General features: G+C 44.2%; 1 protein-coding gene across 1 annotated transcript in view; it reads right to left on the bottom strand.

The window, feature by feature from the left end:
* LOC308104752 (SRC kinase signaling inhibitor 1-like) overlaps positions 1-18,151 on the bottom strand; it is a gene marked incomplete at both ends in the record, with an annotated part of 56,255 nt that overhangs the window by 2,817 nt on the left and 35,287 nt on the right. Inside the window, 11 exons of the mRNA XM_080455260.1 lie at positions 200-336; positions 1,521-1,887; positions 2,522-2,825; positions 4,137-4,284; positions 6,996-7,126; positions 7,221-7,396; positions 8,105-8,265; positions 10,432-10,455; positions 10,754-10,794; positions 12,039-12,128; positions 12,539-13,467. Coding sequence (XP_080311386.1) covers positions 200-336; positions 1,521-1,887; positions 2,522-2,825; positions 4,137-4,284; positions 6,996-7,126; positions 7,221-7,396; positions 8,105-8,265; positions 10,432-10,455; positions 10,754-10,794; positions 12,039-12,128; positions 12,539-13,467 — 2,508 coding nt within the window. The remainder of the gene's footprint in view (positions 1-199; positions 337-1,520; positions 1,888-2,521; positions 2,826-4,136; positions 4,285-6,995; positions 7,127-7,220; positions 7,397-8,104; positions 8,266-10,431; positions 10,456-10,753; positions 10,795-12,038; positions 12,129-12,538; positions 13,468-18,151) is intronic.

The following is an 18,151-nucleotide window of genomic DNA, read 5'->3' as shown; positions in this document are numbered from 1 at the left end:
AAATCATGCTTATGTAACCTATATGTTACCTTTCACCTTGCATGTTGGGTTTGGCAGGTAACATTCTAATTGGTGATTAATTCTTTGCTTGGAGGGAGAGCAGCTCTACCTAAGAAAATATGTTTCTCCGGCACACAACTTTGTCTAACTTGAGTAAAGTTTAGGAAACCCCCGACTGACACAGCTGTCAGTATCCCACCTTTTTGGTGGTCATGATGACCACTCCTGTGCTGTTGGTAGTCAGGCCATGAGCTGACGGGAAGCTTCGGCGAGGAGGTGGGGGCGGTGGCGATTTGGAGGGCTTCTCTGTGCGGTATCTTGCCACCGTGAGCTCCGCTGGAAATATGCAGCAACAACGACAGATGCAAACTGAACAGCTGCTCCGTAATTATCACTAACAAGTCCTACAATGACATTACCGTAGTGATGACAAACACATGACAAACACAGAATATAGAAATAAGTGTTCATTAATAGAACGTAATCACTTAAACCCTAGATATTTCATTGTCCTGAGTCCCACCAGGGGTCTATACTAGCCGCCTCCTTTTCTTCCTTCTACACCAAATCTCTTTAGCCAATCTACAAGATCACAATGCGTTCAACACAACGTGTTGTGACCTTGTAGATCGGCTATTTTCGCCAAATGTTCGCCACAGAATAGGGACGCTAGGATTTATGTGGTTACAAAACACAAACATAAGTGATCACCAATAGTATAAATGTCTACTGAGAAATGTGAGCATGGTTCAACAGTCAACTTAAAAACGTTATAGAGGGTATGCCGCAGTATCCTGAGGGCTAATTTAAAAACTCTCTTCAAGAAACAGGAGAATATACAACAATGAGCATCATTCAACAGTGCACTTAAAGACTTTATAGAGGCTGAACTTTATAGACTGGGTATACCGCAGTATCCTCGGGGATAGTTTAGAAAATCTCTACTGATAAACAGGACAATATACAACAATGAGCAACGTTCAGCACTGGCAGTGCACTTTATAGCGGGTGCACTGCAGTATCCTCAGGGTTAATTTAAAAAGTTTAATATTTCAAGATATATAAAACATAATGGGAAAACAATGGCAGCGTGCAAACAAAGTTTGGTGGTGATCGGTCCAGTGGTTTGTGAGATTAGCTCCGGGGAGACACACACACACACACACACACACACACACACACACACACACACACACACACACACACACACACACACACACACACACACCCTCTCATAGACGGCTAGCCTCCCGCAGAGCCACGCCTTAAAGATTTACACTGTGTGCCAGTGCTAAATGCCCATGACCCATGTCAATGTTAGTCCATACCTTCAGAGAAACTTACATTCAGAGGTCATCTAAGACCTGTGAACCTGCTTTCTGAACACCTGTTCCACATTGTAACTCTCAAATCAATACTTGCCAACTGAAAATAATAGGCAGCTCAAAACAATCACTGATAAATCATCGCTTGGAATGAACACAATCTGCTGCGTATTTAAACAAAGCAACGCAACTCACCCGACCCGCGACGCGAGCCAGTGCCCTCCAGGCTGTTCAGCTTCTGGGCGGCCATCTGTACCTTGCCTGGGTGTTGGTCCCCACTGGTGTTACTAGTAATACCACTTGTGGCGGTGGTAGTGGCGGTTGTGGCCGCTGCTCCAACTGCTGTCCCAGTGGCAGGAGAGGAGGGCGTGGTGCCGGCGATAGGGGTGGTCTTCTGGGGTTTGGGGGGCACCGCTGGCTTGTTTATGTGCTTGGCAGCAAAATCTAGATCCGGGATGGCCTTCATCAGCTCGGCCTGCGTCTCCTCCAGCAGCCGGTTGATGTCCTGGGCGCTGAACTGGGTCAGGCTGGCACGCTTCTCTTCCCAGTCGCGCTCCGCCGCCTGGAGTGAACAGTACAGTAAATACGTGCACAAGACATTTATATCGATTGACTGTCAGTTATGACACTAATGACGGATGTGAACATGTAGAGCTGACACCGACCCATTCCCACTGAAATGTACGTGCACATTTATGTGGCTCGCAGTCGCAGACATGCCTGTACATTCGTGCGGAAATGAAATTGGTTGAAATTGAGTTGTACAGATGCAGACCTAACTCACACATTATGTGCACACGCTGTGCCAGGCCGCATGGCAAACGCAGGGATAACTCTAGCTAGTGTGTGTGCACAGGGTCTGAATGAGATCCTTAACTACATGCAGACGCATCTGTGAAAGCAGATTGAAAGGAGACATCTGCTAAGTCGCACATATTTACATCAGATGTTGAATAATGTGCAATGAGCCTCGGATCAGCAACACAAAAACACCCCTAACATGCATGATCATTTTGACTTTTGTAAAAACATATGCATGAATGCACACTCAGAAACACCCATGTACCATGGAAGGAACACAAAAAGTTAAAACAGTAAATGCCACAAGATAAAAAGCTAAGAATAGCAAAACAATTTACACTAACTGTAAAAATGACAAAAGTATAAAAGACACCACATGAAGTCGTACAAATTACCAGTCTGACTTCGGCTGACACAGACTTGTCAGCGGGACGGCGACTTGGTAGTTCGTCCAGCATCCGAGTCCTGAAGGAGGATTGGATATCCTGCTCGGGACCCAAGGTGTCTGCATCAATGATGCCAGACCCAGGCATCCAGTTGGCCAGGCCGGCAGCGACGCTCAGGTCGGCGAGATTGAGGGGTGGACTGTTAAGGATATCTAGGTCCTCGGTCCTCTTCGCTGGCTGGCTGGGGAGGTCCTCTGGGCCCTTTCGCATGCCCTCGGTGAATTGTCTGTACATACAGGGGGTAAAAAATACACTGACGACATAACAGGACAACATGAAGGGTACTCGAGAGTGTTAGAGGAGACTGCTCTGAAAAAAAAGTACAACAGTACTCGCTTGCTATGGGATGACTGAACATGAATTGGAGTTGAACATACACCTTACGTTCATTACTTCATTTGGATTTCATGCTTTTTTTGTCTTTTTTTCGTACTACGATGTACGGCTTAGCACCGTGCACCTGTAAGTGCACCTGTAAATTGACCTCATTCCTACAGATATACATGTACTGTAGGCTCGGCTTTTAAAGTTGTGTGCTGTTTTGTTTTGTTTGAACTCAGCGTAAATCATGCTGATGGAAACAGGCCTCCCACTTGTGCAACCTAAAGTGGGACTTATCTCATAATCCAACAGCACAGTGTGGTAGGTGGGATTGATTTCTAATAATGATCTGTATTCACACAGCCTAGCCTCGATCTCCAGGCTTTTATTGTTTAGTTTTGCTAAAAAATAAAAGCCTGGCCCAGCGCGTCGGTGTACTCGGTATGAGGAAGTGTTTCACTTCCCAACCAACCAGAGTGCAGTGGGCGTCGCTCGTAATGTTGTGTTAACGGGGCAGGGGTTGACGGACAGATCGTGAACCAATGGGATCAGGCGCAATCTATCGCCGGCTCTATACACCCGCCCCTCTATACACGAAATCAGGAGCGTTGGGGCAGTCTACACACAGCCTGATGCCGTAAGGCTAAAAAGCTTAATGGACCACACCGGTGGTCTGGCATGTTGAGCCCCCCTTGCTAAGACTAACGGTATACTTGACATTACTGCCAACCATTTTCCAAAGCATATATTTTTGAGGTTGCCATTAGATTCAGCTACTTTCAGTACGGTATGAAAATCTATCCTGTCATGGCCAGACTAATATCACGGCATAGATATTAGTCTGGAATCTCTGTGTGTGGAACCTGCATTTCCAAGGGTCGGATAAAAAAAAAGGCTCTGGCAATAAACCCACCCCATATTTGCATACTGGGCCCTGATTGGTGCCGCACAACTTCGGGGGCAGCGAAATCCAATCACAACAGAGCGAGGCCAGACTAATCTACCGAGGGCTTTTCTTTCTTTTTTTACCCTGGCAGATTCGTTTGGTTTCCAGGCTAAAGAAAATCAGCTTGTGACTTGAAACTGGCTTGAGATAGGTAATCTAATATTTCATCTGATTCAAATGTAACACTAGACGGAGTGCTCACATGAGAAATGTTTAAACACAAGATTTTCAGCAAATGTACCGTACAAATGCTGGAGATAACTGGGGTGTAACAAAGGGAGCATTTGGTGTGTATACCTGCGCAGTGAGGTGAGCGCGTCAGTCATTGTGTTACAGCGCTTGAGCAGGGCGTCCAGACGGTGGGGCCCGTCCTTCAGGAACTTAACAGCCTCAACCTCCACCCTCAGCACCACCCGCATCTTGCTCTGCAGGCTGGGAAACTGGCCTGTTGAGGGTAGAGAAAATGTCAAAGAGGGAGGGAGAGAAAGAGAGAGGGAAGCAAAGAGAACGAGGGGGGGGGGGGGGGGGCGGCAGAGACAGTCGTGGACAGTGAGGGAAGTGGAAACAAAGAGACAGGAAGACAGACAGATGTACTGACACAGATATGACGCTGCAGTTCAGAGTTGAGATGATGAGATATAAACAGATGGAGGGGAGAAAGGGAGGGAGATTATAGCGCAGGAGGCTAAAACAGGATGACACGGTGCAGCTACTGTTGTATATTTCATTGAAGAAATTAGATTTTCCTGACATACTGGGAAAGGATGTATAGCTCTATCTAAGAGAGAGGGAAAGATACAGACAGACAGATATACAGAGCAGCGGGAACGTCAAGGTATTGACGCAAATAGAAAAGGATTTTTTTAAATATATCTTCAAATTCGTAGCTTTGCAAAACAGCACTTCCCCTCATTTCCACATCTTTCGTCTAAGTCAAAGATCGAAGAATGCTTAATTCTGAATCCTTCTCAGAAAGGCACCATCTGAAGATTATATAATTCCATCCCAAACCTGAACCCTCTATCCTGGGCAGATGCAAAGTTGGCATGGGAGCAGGACATAGGTAAAGAGATACCAGGTGCCATCTGGAACTAGTATTGAGCGTATCCACACGTCATCATTTTGTATTAGACATGGGCTTATTCAGTTTAAAGTATTGCATCGTTTACACTATTCAAAGGACAAACAGGCTGAAATGTATCCAAACATAGACCCCAAGTGCCCAAGATGTAGCCACAGCCCCGCAACTGTGGGACATATGATTTGGTCCTGCCAATCTTTAACAGACAACTGGAACCAATTTTTAAAAACATTCTCACATTATTTTCAACACGGCAATTAATCCCAATCCATATACTGCCATCTTCGGGGTACTGAACATAAGCCTACAAAACATCAGTCAATCGCTATAGCCTTTGCTTCACTTGTAATTCGTCATCTCATTCTTACTAACTTGGAAATCTATAACACCACCTTCCTTCTTCCTGTGGATTGAGGAGATGATTGGGGACAGCACTGTCGATTGCTGCCCCCATGATAAATCTGAAAAACGAAAAATAAAGTTGTAAAAAAAAAATATATATATTAAAGGATGCATGTGTCTGTATTGTGTATGCATGTTTATGTATGAGTGAACGTAATGAACGAGTGAGTGTATAATAATGTATTATTTTGCTGCTTTAGAGGCTTTATTGTTATTCCGAAGGCAGCGTTTATTATGGGCACGATCTGCTTGCTTGTAAAACACGTAACAAGCATTTGTTTGTGTGTGTGTATTGTCACCACACCCCACAACCCCCTGCCGTGCCCAGGTGTAGCCTTTGTCAACCGCAGACCCCCTGGGGCTGGTACCCGGAGCGAAGGATAACCAGATTTCTGTGTCACGCTGCCATACACAACACAACTGCATTCACAGCTGTGTCTGCGTAGCTGGCACTGAGAACAGATTAGTCCGCCTGGAAATCCAAATAAGATTATAATGTGAGACACTACAAGGTCAGCTAATGTACTAAATATAAATATTCATAATATTCGAGGGAGGACAATTACAGGCCAAAGTGACGAGACAGCCAAAGTGCTAACATTTTATGAATATGAATCAAAGTCATCGGAAATTCATGAATATTTATTACATTTTATCGCAGTAATCGCACTGGGAACAACCCGAGATCTGCAACATCCTCCGATGATGAATAAAACTGAAGCCTCAACCCCTCTACAGCACGTCAAAGCATTCATTTGAATTAATTTAGTATTTTACTTTGACATGAGGGAGGTCGGCCAGTAAATCAAAAGGTAGCTAGTTTGATCTCCTACACGGAAGATGTTCAGTATTCCTGCTACAGCAACACTGCTTGAGCAAGGCACTGCGCAGTGTTGCTCCAGGGATGCAACACTTTGGTTGACCCTGTGCTCTGACCTCTCTGATGTAATGCATAGGTAGAGGATTGATTGTTTGAATACTTTAACAGTTTGCAAAAAGTACAGATGTACAGTTATACAATAATGCTAAAAGGATAACACAAATAGCCAGAGGGCTTGTTTCCATTGTGCCTAATCTGGGGGGAAATGAGATCAGAGGAGCTCCCTCTGATGTTGTTCCTGTGGGCGTTATTCACTCTTTTGAAGTAGTAAGACAGGTACATGGGCACTGTTCCCTTGAGTATCTTTAAAACCAGGCCCATTGCAAGTTGCTGTACTCTGTCCTCTACCCTGAGCCATCCCACCCTAGCATAATGAGCAGGGGTTAGGTGAGTCATACTGTAGGTGTGAAGTCTAGTAGTAGTCTGTCTGACAAGTACTTTTTTAGAGGTCTGTAGTTTTTGATTTGAGTGCCTTTGAGGTGCTAGCAGCTAGAGTACCATGAGGTGCATGCATAGTCAAAATGACATTGGATGAGTGCTCCAGCTAGTGTCCTCAGTGCACTGCATTCCTACTGACCAACGAGGAGATCCTGCCCAAAAATCTTGTTCTTTGGTTGACTTTCTTGATTACTTTTATGCCATTTTATCACCGGAAAGGTTGTTATCTAAAATACATGTGTATCTAGATACACATAGGATGTGTGTCTATGGGGGGGAGGGGGGTACGAACAACAACAAACGTAACAGATGCAAACAGAACTGACAAGCTTTTTCCAGTGACCAAAGTACCTACTCTTAAGATCGCTGAGGGTCTCTCCCAGCATCCTCAGCTCCTTGGTCTTCTGCTCCACATCCTGCTCGGTGACCAGGCCATGGTTGATCGATGAGTTCCTCTGTAGCTCCTCCACAGACCTCTCCAGGTCACTGAAAGAAAGCAAATCCATTACAGTAAGTTAAGTTCTGATCCCTTTATGATGCCTTTGTATTTGGCGATGGTGATTTTAGCTTTTGAACTCACTGCAGCTGCTGGATGAGTAGCTCCTCTTGGTTGAGGTACTTGAGTCTCTCCTCCTCCACCAGGAGGCGTTGCCTCTGGAGAGGATCCTCCTGGGTGCGAGTGGCGTCGAGCATCATCAGGCTGAGCTCCGACTCCGTCTGCCTCAGCAGGGACAGCACAGAGTCCTGGTTCTCCAGCTGATGACCAGAGACCAGGTCAATGTTAGTGTGTGATACTTCAGTGTGTGTATGCACGCACGCACGCACGCACGCACGCACGCACGCACGCACGCACGCACGCACGCACGCACGAGGGCTGTGCAACTTAATGAGTTCTTCAATATAACTTTTTCGAAACTATATGAAAATTCAATAAACGATTCATGTGTAACAGTATTTATTTATATACTGATACAGATACTGCATTTAAATACTGTTAACCCATTCAGTCCAGGGATGCATCTGTCATTTTAGATTTCTTTGGCTATTCAAAAATAGCAGATATACAAGCTTGTAGATCTACTATTTTTGAAAAATCGTGAAAATGTGTGCAAATCTTTGAGTATACATATATATGTATATTTTTTATTTGTAACTCAAATCTTTGCTTCTGGGGGGGTCCCTGGAACAAAATATTTTACAAATGTTCGCTTTAAAAAATATATATTTAAAGATTTGCAAAACTTTTCACGATTAAAAAAAAAATTAGCAGATCTACAAGCTTGTATATTTGCTATTTTTGAATAGCCAAAGAAATCTAAAATGACACGACATGCGTTCCCCGGATCGAATGGGTTAAATACAGTCAAGTATTTAAAAACAATATCCATGTAAAAAATATATTTACATAGAATGCCAAAAGGCAACCATCTTCCACAGACTCATTGCTGCATAATCTACACACACCTGCATGTTGCGCAGCTGTGAGAGCTGTTTGCGCAGTGCATTGGTGTTCTGCTGGAGGCTCTGAAGATGTTGCTGCATCTGGGGACGGGACACCGTGACCGTCTGGTTGGCTCCTGAGGGTGGGGGTGGCATCAGGGCCAGGGGAGCAGATGGTGTCAGGGCTGCAGAGTCAGAAAGCAGGATATCGGTTCGCTGGCTTTTCTACCAGTTGTTTTGTTTTGTTTTGTTTTGAGTTGGGTCAGTCGGTGCCACACTGTAATTGATTGAAGTTGTCCCAAAGAACTGAACAAAATTAGTCCAGTCTCGCCATAGACCTATGTCTTATAGAAAAAAATAATTATAGAAAAAGTGCAAAAAAAGATAAGAAGAAATAAGATTCAGCACAAATGTGCCACAAATGTTGGTTTGTTTTTCTTCTTTTTTGCAGTGCACTCACTTTTATTTATAAAGGGAGTGTTGCCGCCCGTTTATTATTTTATTATTTTAGCTCACTATAACTAATTTAACGTCAGCAATCCAGGACAAGTTCTATCTTTAAGTCAGGAGAAGCGACTACAGCCTTACACACATAGGGCTGAACAATGAAAAACAGCATGGCAAGGCTTCCGGGATAAACACAGCCTGAAGTCAAAGAAAAGCTGTATTCCGGTTGAAATCCAGCATCTAACAACAGAGTGTCCCCAGAGAGCATTGGTATATTTAAAACAGGATTGACATTGGATATGAAAACGAATGCAACACTTGGTGATAGTAATAATAAGGGTGTCGAGTCACGCATGTCATGCATAACAAGACAGAGGGACAGATACTTACAGTCAATCAATAACAGATAGTGCTCTTCTGGATTGTGTCGCAAGTACCCACTTAATCCTTATCTATTTCGTTACACTTGGTCCTCTCCTTTTTTCCCTCTACACCAAATCTAAAAAATTGCTGATCTACAGTATAATCTCACAACTTGTCGCCTTGTGACGTGTTGTGAGCTTGTAGATCTGCTCTTTCCCTGAATGTTCGCCTACCTATGACATGCCCAGAATAGGAATGCTAGAGTTCATGTAAGGTCATGTAAGTTTCATCAAGGACAATCCTGCCCCAACCTTAAACCAGAAAGTAGATGTGCAGTAAAGTAGCACTCCTTACCTGCAGAAAGCAACTATCCTCATTTGATTGAATGCTGACAGTAGTGTAAAGACATTTCACTTTGGTAGAATGCTTTCACTTTTCACGCAGACCTTCATAATGTTTGGGGTTTTTGTTAGTACTACCAAAAACTTAAGTCCTATTTTATACTTCTGCTAAATATCTGATCTTGAAAAAAGTGTTTTATTTTTTTTAATTCCAAATAATAATAATAATTTTGCACATAATTACTTGCCCAAAATAGGGACACCAGACTTTAAGTGGTGTTTATTTAAACACCCACCTCCCACCCCATTGCTAATCCCCCCCCCCCCCCCCAATAGTCTCGGTCACTGCCAACGCCTACAGATGGTCATGTGGGAGGTGTAGACAACCATGTGTATCAGTGGAGAAATGTGGTCACCAGTCACTCTATAAGGTGGTGGGCTGGAACTTTATCCTTGCAGCGCCCAGGTACAATATCCAACTATTCATTAAATCCTCAGTGAAATGGAGATTAAAATAGATCCTTTTTTTTTAGATATGGCTACTCTACCAACGTCCCATACGCTTAGAAGATCCCTGTGGTTGATGCAGATTATCCACTTGAAGGTAAAGGTCAAAAGTACGCTGACCAGGTGAGGGAGATAGTGGGAGACTGTGGCTAATTTATAAAGAAAGGGCATGCGACAGTCGCAGCAGGCAGCACCTCTGTGAAACCCTGCAGTCATCCTTAGCCAAATGTCTTTCTGCTGCCTCACCGGTTTTGGTGAATACAGGGAATGTCCTGATCTCAGCTGCGAGCAAACAAAAAAGAAAGAAAACACCGATGGCAGATCTCAGCATGAGTCAATGCTGCTGTGACTAGTTGAGGAAAATGTGTTGTTTCATCATTGTGATTTGATGAAACTGAGGAATAAGATGATATGACGTCACAACAGAGAGCAAAATCTGTGTACAGTCACAGTATATAGAATGTATTGCAGCATCATACATTTGGAAAGTATGCTTCATTCTCAAGAATCCACACACTTAAAAGGCAAAAAATCATTCTTTTTCAACAGTTTTCTGACAGACTTAAAAGACACAAAACAAGGGGGATCTGAAGGGAAAACGCACACAGATAGGATGGTGGTGGTGTGCAGGGGCAGGGGGTAAATGAACAAAACGTAAGAGCAGATACCAGAGACTTGGAGACACATAGCTACCTTTCTTTTTTTTAGAGCGTCCAGCTAAAACAAGAGGCATGGGCAGCATGTTAACACAGCAGCAGTAAGAAGCCAACGCACAACAGTGTGAGGTTTTTGCAAAAGTGAGGCACGTTCATCACTTAAAGAGAAAAAAAAAACTGGCACTTTAATCATTACTATGCAAAAAATAAAATAAATTGCAGCGCTTAAGCAATGGACTGTGCTCTTGGGAGGAGAGATAATTTGCATGAATATCAAACAGACAGCAGTGGGAGGCAGTGACAGAAAATATAATACCCCCCCCCCCCCACCACACACACACACACACACACACACTTACTGTCAGTTCCTGAGCAGTCGCTGGCTGACTCAATCTTCTCTCTACAAGAAGAGACACAGTTAAAGCATTTAGAGATAGCATACTGTGCCTGCTTAGCTAGCCAACGGCTATTGATGTTTGTGTGTATGGTGTGCACATTCTGCGTAAAGTTGTATTTACTGCCCTGAGTGTGTATGTGTATGTGTGTGTGTGTGTGTGTGTGTGTGTGTGTGTGTGTGTGTGTGTGTGTGTGTGTGTGTGTGTGTGTGTGTGTGTGTGTGTGTGTGTGGGGGGGGTGTGTGTGTGTGTGTGTGTGTGTGTGTGTGTGTGTGTGTGTGTGTGTGTGTGTGTGTGTGCGTGGGTGTGTGTGTGTGTGTGTGTGTGTGTGTGTGTGTGTGTGTGTGTGTGCACGTGATAATACATGCATGAACCTGAACAAGTGTGTGTGCATATGTGTTGTGGTGCATTTACACATGCATGACTGTGCACATGATTTTGTGTGTGTGTGTGTGTGTGTGTGTGTGTGTGTGTGTGTGTGTGTGTGTGTGTGTGTGTGTGTGTGTGTGTGTGTGTGTGTGTGTGCATTTGTGACTTGACAGTGTTGCATATTTAATGTGGTCGATCATTCATTCCTGCATGTACAAAATGTGTACACAAAGGAATATCAAAATGATTGCGTCTGCACAGTGCGCTCAGTATGGTGTGTGTCTAGGGATGTGTGTCTTTCTCTGCTGTGCGTGTGTGTGTGTGTGTGTGTGTGTGTGTGTGTGTGTGTGTGTGTGTGTGTGTGTGTGTGTGTGTGTGTGTGTGTGTGTACTTGTATTAATACTTGTGAGGGCCAAATGTTCACAATAATATAGTAGATTTTGAGAAATAGACATTGTGAGGACCGTTTTCCTTGTCCTCACAAGAGAAATGGTTGTTTTATGGTAAAAAATATATATATATATAATGGGCTTGTAGATAGGCTTTTTGAACTATTTAAAAATGTTTCTCAAAATAGTAAAAAATGGCAAAAAAAATAGGGATAAGGGGTAAGGCGGCACGCAAGATAGGGCCCTTAGTTTCACGCTGGTGACATGCAACGGAAATAGTGGATCTACAAGCTCACAAGTGACACGTTTGCATTCAGATTTTTTCCACACAATATAAGAAAAATTATGGCATTCATAATATCGCTGTCATAAAATGTTGATAACCTTGTAGTAATTCAAATGAGTGTATGCGTGCGTGCGTGCGTGCGTGCGTAGCGTGCGTAGCGTAGCGTGCGTAGCGTGCGTAGCGTAGCGTGCGTGCGTCTACTTACGGGCTGTCTGCGTCAGGACCCCTGCTCAGCACACTCTGCAGCAGTCCTGTCAGGCTGGCTATCTGCTTCTCCATGGCTTCCATGCGCTCCCTTAACACACACACCAACACAATGCAGAGCACTGTAGGGCTGTAGCTATCAATTATTATTGACTTAGATACTGATACAGATACTGCATTTAAATACAGTCATATATACTGTTTACTATATCTACTATATCTATTCATATTATAAATGATCATTCTAAACTTCACCATGTTTTATCGACACACATGTTCCCAAATTGTGTTCTCTCAATTGCTTTTAACAGTAATTCCGCAGACTCTGCTCAGTGAATCTAGAGAGAAAATAGCCCACATTCACTAAATATAGCACATTAAGGACACTATAAAATATATATAGTGCATTAAGGACACTATAAAATAGAGCGCATTAAGGACACTATAAAGTATAACACATAAAGGACAGTATAAATGCTGTCCCTGAGGGCTTTGTCCTACCTGGTCTCAGTCTCATTCCCGAGCAGAGGAGAACCGAAGGCTCCGGTGTTCCCAAGCTCCCCTCCGGGACCGGCCATCAGGCACAGCTGCTCAGAGCCCAGGCCCAACCCGGAGCTCTGTGCCCTGGCTTTGGGACTGTCCCCGAACACAGAGGAGGTCACAGAGTCCCTACGCAAACTCTGCCTTCCCGGGGACCCCCGGCCAGGCATGGTGCCCGAGTACGAGTCCCTCATGTCAGGGATCTTCTGCGGGGACGAATGCGGTGGCACGCGCAGCCCCATGGCCAACATGGAGGCAGTGTAGGTGTCGTTGTATAGCGGTCCTCCTTGTCTGTAGAGGGCTCCACTGTCCATCAGCTCTCCCTGCAGAGCGGCTGCCGAGTACGAGGTGAGGGAACGCACCGACCCGGCGCCTCCTCCCCCTCCCCCTCCGCGGCGGTACAGGGACCCATAGGGGTCCGCTCTGGCTGGGAGAGGGGAGTGCGGACCCCCGGCCATGCTCAGCCGGCTCGGGTCTGGGCCCAGGCTGTAGGGGTCGGCATAGATCGCCCCTCCCCCGCGGTCGTCCCCGCGTAGCAGCACCACGCTCCTAGAGCCGCCCACCTCCTCGTCGGGCTTCACATCCCGGCGCTCCAGGATGGCGCTGGGGGAGGCGCAGAAGGCAGGCTGGGCGTGGTGGGGCTGGTGTAGCGGCTGCTGGTGATGCGGGGAGGAGTGGTGAGAGTGTGGGTGGGGCAGGGAGTGGGTGTGGTGCGGGTGATGCGGGGGACCGGCGTAGGAGGAGGGTCGCCCTCCGCCGTAAAGGAGGCGGGTCCGGGAAGGCGAGCCCTGCGGGGGCGAAGCAGAGGAGACGGAGTGCTGGGAGGACATGGGCGGGTTGCTGAGGCGCCGATTGGACGGGGAGTCTTGAGGTGCGTACACCATCTCTCTCTGTGATTGGATGAGGAAACGAGAGGGGGAAGAACGGTTGAAATACAGAGCGTGGCCATTTTCCCACATAAAGCATGTTGGATCCAACCCTTTTGTAGCCAAATGTGATGCAGTGCACTTTGCAGGAGAGCTCGAGAACAACACACGCAATCAGATGTTGGTCAAAATGAGTGTTATGTGCAGTGCATATCTATCATTTACCTAAAAGTCAGAGCTGAAAACGACATGTCATTATTAAAATAATAAAGGCAGGCTTTGTCCTCCATTAGACTCCCCACTGTTGCTAAATCATGTTAAATCTGCAATGTTGTTAAATCATGTCGATAACTCATTGATTATGCAAGTCCATCTATCATACGAACGTGCAGTAAAGTTAAAAGATCAGTCTTTTTCTCAGTCATGTCAACTTCAAATAAAAATAAATTAACCACTAAATTGAGTTAAAATAATACTAGTTTTTCCTCACATTTAGTTCCAGGAATTAAAATAGGAATTGCCACAACAAAAATCCAAATCAATGTTTTTTCCATTATTTTATGATTCAAAGTAAAAGTGGTGGAGCAAATCCACCATTAGGGCACGCTCCCACCAAGAGTTGGCTGGCCGCTGTTTGCAGAATCTGCCAATGCATTGTCAATGCAAATGCGTTGATTCACGCAAGAGCAGATTTTTCCGCTAGTCGCGCAGACCTTGCGTTTATCTGCTCTCCGCGACTAAGCATAAAACTGCTGGAGGCAGGCGCTGATTTTCTCCCTCTGTCCAATCGGGTGAGTCGAAGGCGGACCGTCTCAAGACTCAGGAAGCAACATGGTGCTCAAGGCAGCAGGCACAGGCGGTGCGGGCTACGGGGAGGCTCCTGAAAGTGAGTGACAGGCGCGACACTCCCGTTTTTTAGAATCCGCTGGCTGCAAAAAACTGTGGCAGCGCACAACCTGCGTTTAACAGCGGCCAGCCAACTCTTGGTGGGAGCGCGCCCTTACTCATTTGTTGGGTAAAGTATTAACCTTCAGTTTTCAGAAAAACGGAATTCAAAAAGCTGCAGTTGGGTCAATCTGAGAAAGTGATACCCAATTTTGTGGCTCTGTTCCTCTATCTAAAACAATGTAACACTTTTCAATTATACTTTTCTACTATATTTACTGCATTCAGTCTCGGAATTGTGTGCAGTGACAGAACAGAGCCCCTATATTAAATTCAGTGTTATTTTTTACCATACCAGCCAGAGAATTGGGAGAGAGAAAAAACACAATACATGGATACACAGGAGTTTACAACGCGTTGTAAGCTTGTAGATTAATAAACTTTAATCCTCTCTCTCTCTCTCTCTCTCTCTCTCTCTCTCTCTCTCTCTCTCTCTCTCTCTCTCTCTCTCTCTCTCTCTCTCTCTCTCTCTCTCTCTCTTCTCTCTCTCTCTCTCTCTCTCTCTCTCTCTCTCTCTCTCTCTCTCTCTCTCTCTCTCTCTCTCTCTCTCTCTCTCTCTCTCAGCAAACTGAGGATTTCCTCATGGCAGACTAATGATTTTGTGCAATCACCTTCCATCTTGTATCTTAGCAACACCTCCATATCCACAGCGATGCCGGTATCCCTTATGGGGATATGGAGATGGACCATCTCTACATCTTTCCATCTCCAAGGCCTTCCAGTTAAAATCACGAGAGTGTCACCCCGCAGGACTAGCCTACTCCCTTCATTCTCCTCCTGCCTCCACCCCACGCCCTACACTGTCCATAGATGCATGGATTGGCTCTGACATCACCTGAATTTGCACGTACAAATTTATAATCCGCCCAAATAAATGTTTCCTCTGAGATATAGATACTGTATAGCAATTAAATGCAAACATCCGTTTTTGCACAGTAGGCTGCTTTCTCGAACGTAAATGTGAGAGTATACAAATACCAAATTGACCCAAGGGAAGCTTCGCTCCCAACTCTCCATTTGCAAACGCCATGGACAAATCTGGCAAAAGTAGCCTAAATCTCCCGGGAACAAATTATGTTTGTGTTATGCTTGGTTGGGGATGGAAGAGGGGTAAATCATGATAAAGCTGACAGCATTTTATCCGAAACCTGATTTATTTAGTGATCATCTCTTCTGGTGAGTGGATTAGGACTGCTTCCTACTCCAAACAATTTCACTGTACAGTATGAACCTGTGTGTACTTTTCATATGCAGATGAACATAGAACATTAATTAACATTAGATCATGACCGATTCTGTCGGCGGGGAGCAGGAGGGAGATTGAAAGAATCAATTAAGTTACGTTGTTGTGCCTCTCTTGCACTTTGCACACTGTGCGCTCTCCTGCACAGAGCATGAGATGGACATGACATCTGTGGGATGTTATGCTGCTGTGCCTCGCTCGCATTACACACTGTAATAAGCCTCCCCTGTTGTAGACGTAATGTTGACAGGACAGCGGATGAGCATAAAAAAGCTGGTGATCTTGGAATTCACAGAAAAGGAAGAGACACAAATTTATATTTTCCTCGTTATGCATTATTTCACTCGCCCGCTCACTATCAATTAATATGTAAATTTGTATGACCCAAATTCGCCCGCCTTGCGGATATTCGCATTATCCGGGATCAGCACATCTCTACTGTCCATCTATAGCGTCCTACAATCCTGTATCGGTCTGGAACTCCACGCGCGCGCACACACACACACACACACGCACACGCACACACGCACATACGCATAGACTTACCAACGGAGGTATTTGATTGATAAGAATTAAATTGGCAGATGTGTCAAATCCTGTCTCCTGTTACTGCCTCCTCCTAATTTCTCTCTCTTTTATGTTTGCACCAATCCTCTCTTTTGGATATCCTGTTTTGCATTTTACATTTCTGTCTTTTATGCTACAAATGCAACATTCAGTAACTTATCATCTCACGGTTTTGGGCTAATCCACTGTGCAATGTACAATGTACAATGACAGAATTCAACATGGGTTTTAAATAGAAACCAGCGTTGCAAAATAGAGAGACATGGACAGTGTTTTTCCTCTGTTAGCAATGGTTGAACCAGCTTACATTCTGACACAGATTTTGTCCCACGTATATTTAAACGGTAGTTATGTAAGGGATAATGAACAGCAAGGCGGTCATTATTGAGAAATGAACACCGCAGAGGGGTCTTGAATCACCCTGTAGGTGTTTATTTCTAAATAATGACCGTTTTGTTGCTTATTATCCTGCTTATTTCATGGCTACTTACTAAAGAAATCAATCATTTGACACAAGAAATATAACAAAATGTATTTATGTCATTGCTTCCGGTATAGAAAATTGTCGTTTGTATACTTTGTCACAGTCTTTTTATTGTTCCCATGACTACTTTCAAATAATGGTTACAAAATATAAAATATAATATAGAATAATGTAAGATTATTTTAATATTGGGCCAGAGAGGTGAGAGAACTCATTCTTATAAACACTGTTGCAGGCAGCCACACCCAAATGCCACACTATGAATGCTAGTATTACAACACACCTGCACAGACAGCTGAAAGCTGTACACACAATTTGTGTTATCCTTTTAATCAATCAATCAAAACACGCCCATGGACACACAATATGTAGCATCAAACATGCATTTCAACCACAAACATGTATCAACACACTTATATGAACTGATGTTTTATGAACTGACAAACCCACTCCCACTCATTTTCTCACTTACTATATTTGTTTTCACTTTACAACACACTTCATGAGTCATGACCTTTTTTATTAAAAAGGCTGTTATACAGTATACATGATACACTGGCAATCCATGGGCAAGGGCTGTTATTTACACTGTGTCAACAAATGAGTCATCATAGAAGCCCAGTCAGCAGCAGCAGTGATGTGAAGGCCTGGCATTGGTCCAAGAGAACCAGTGCCTGTGTGCACTATTCCATTACTCATTCACACCAACTGTTTCACGGACAGCGCCCACGCTTAATTTATGATCAGACATGTTGCGTAATGGATGCCGTGTTTTTGTGAACAACCAAGTTATCAATATTATAGCAGTAAAACATGAACATGGCATGGACGGAATTAATGATAGTGCTGAATGCCGCTTTGGTGGTATGTTATTTTATCAATTATTAATCAATTACATATTATTCCCCTCCCTACTCTGTCTGTCACAGATTAACTTTGTTCAAAACGTAAACCCTGGTGGCTTAAATGGCAACAAATAGTATACTGTAAAGCAATGGTTCAGGTCCAGGGACCATCAGGGTTCCTTGGGGGGGGTCCAAATGAGCCCTTACAGGTCTGTAAATCTGAGAGTGTACAAATGTGTACACTCTCAAAGAGTTATATATCCTTGAAATTAAATTACTATTATTAAATTATATATCCTTGAAATTAAAAAGTTTGAGAACCACTGCTGTTAAGCCTGCAGCATAACGCCAAACAAACTCAAACTTCTTTGCTGAAACAAACAAAGTTCTCCAAGGACGAAAGTGCCTGCTGGCAGAACTACCTTACCACCGATCTGTGTCAGACTGTGTGTCTAACGTACTTCTCATACTGATATATTAAAATATAACCATCACCACCTAGAATATTGTCTCCGACGTATCTATGACATTATGACTCCATGTTGGACAAGGTTTCAGCCCAATTCGACCACCATTGATTTCCATAAACATTCAGGATAACATTTGAAATATAAAACATACGTG

The sequence above is a fragment of the Gymnoscopelus braueri genome (assembly GCF_963280865.1).
Source record: "Gymnoscopelus braueri genome assembly, chromosome: 17".
Lineage (NCBI taxonomy): Eukaryota > Metazoa > Chordata > Actinopteri > Myctophiformes > Myctophidae > Gymnoscopelus > Gymnoscopelus braueri.
Note: the sequence above shows the minus strand (reverse complement) of the source record. Positions and strands in the feature narration are given on the sequence as shown.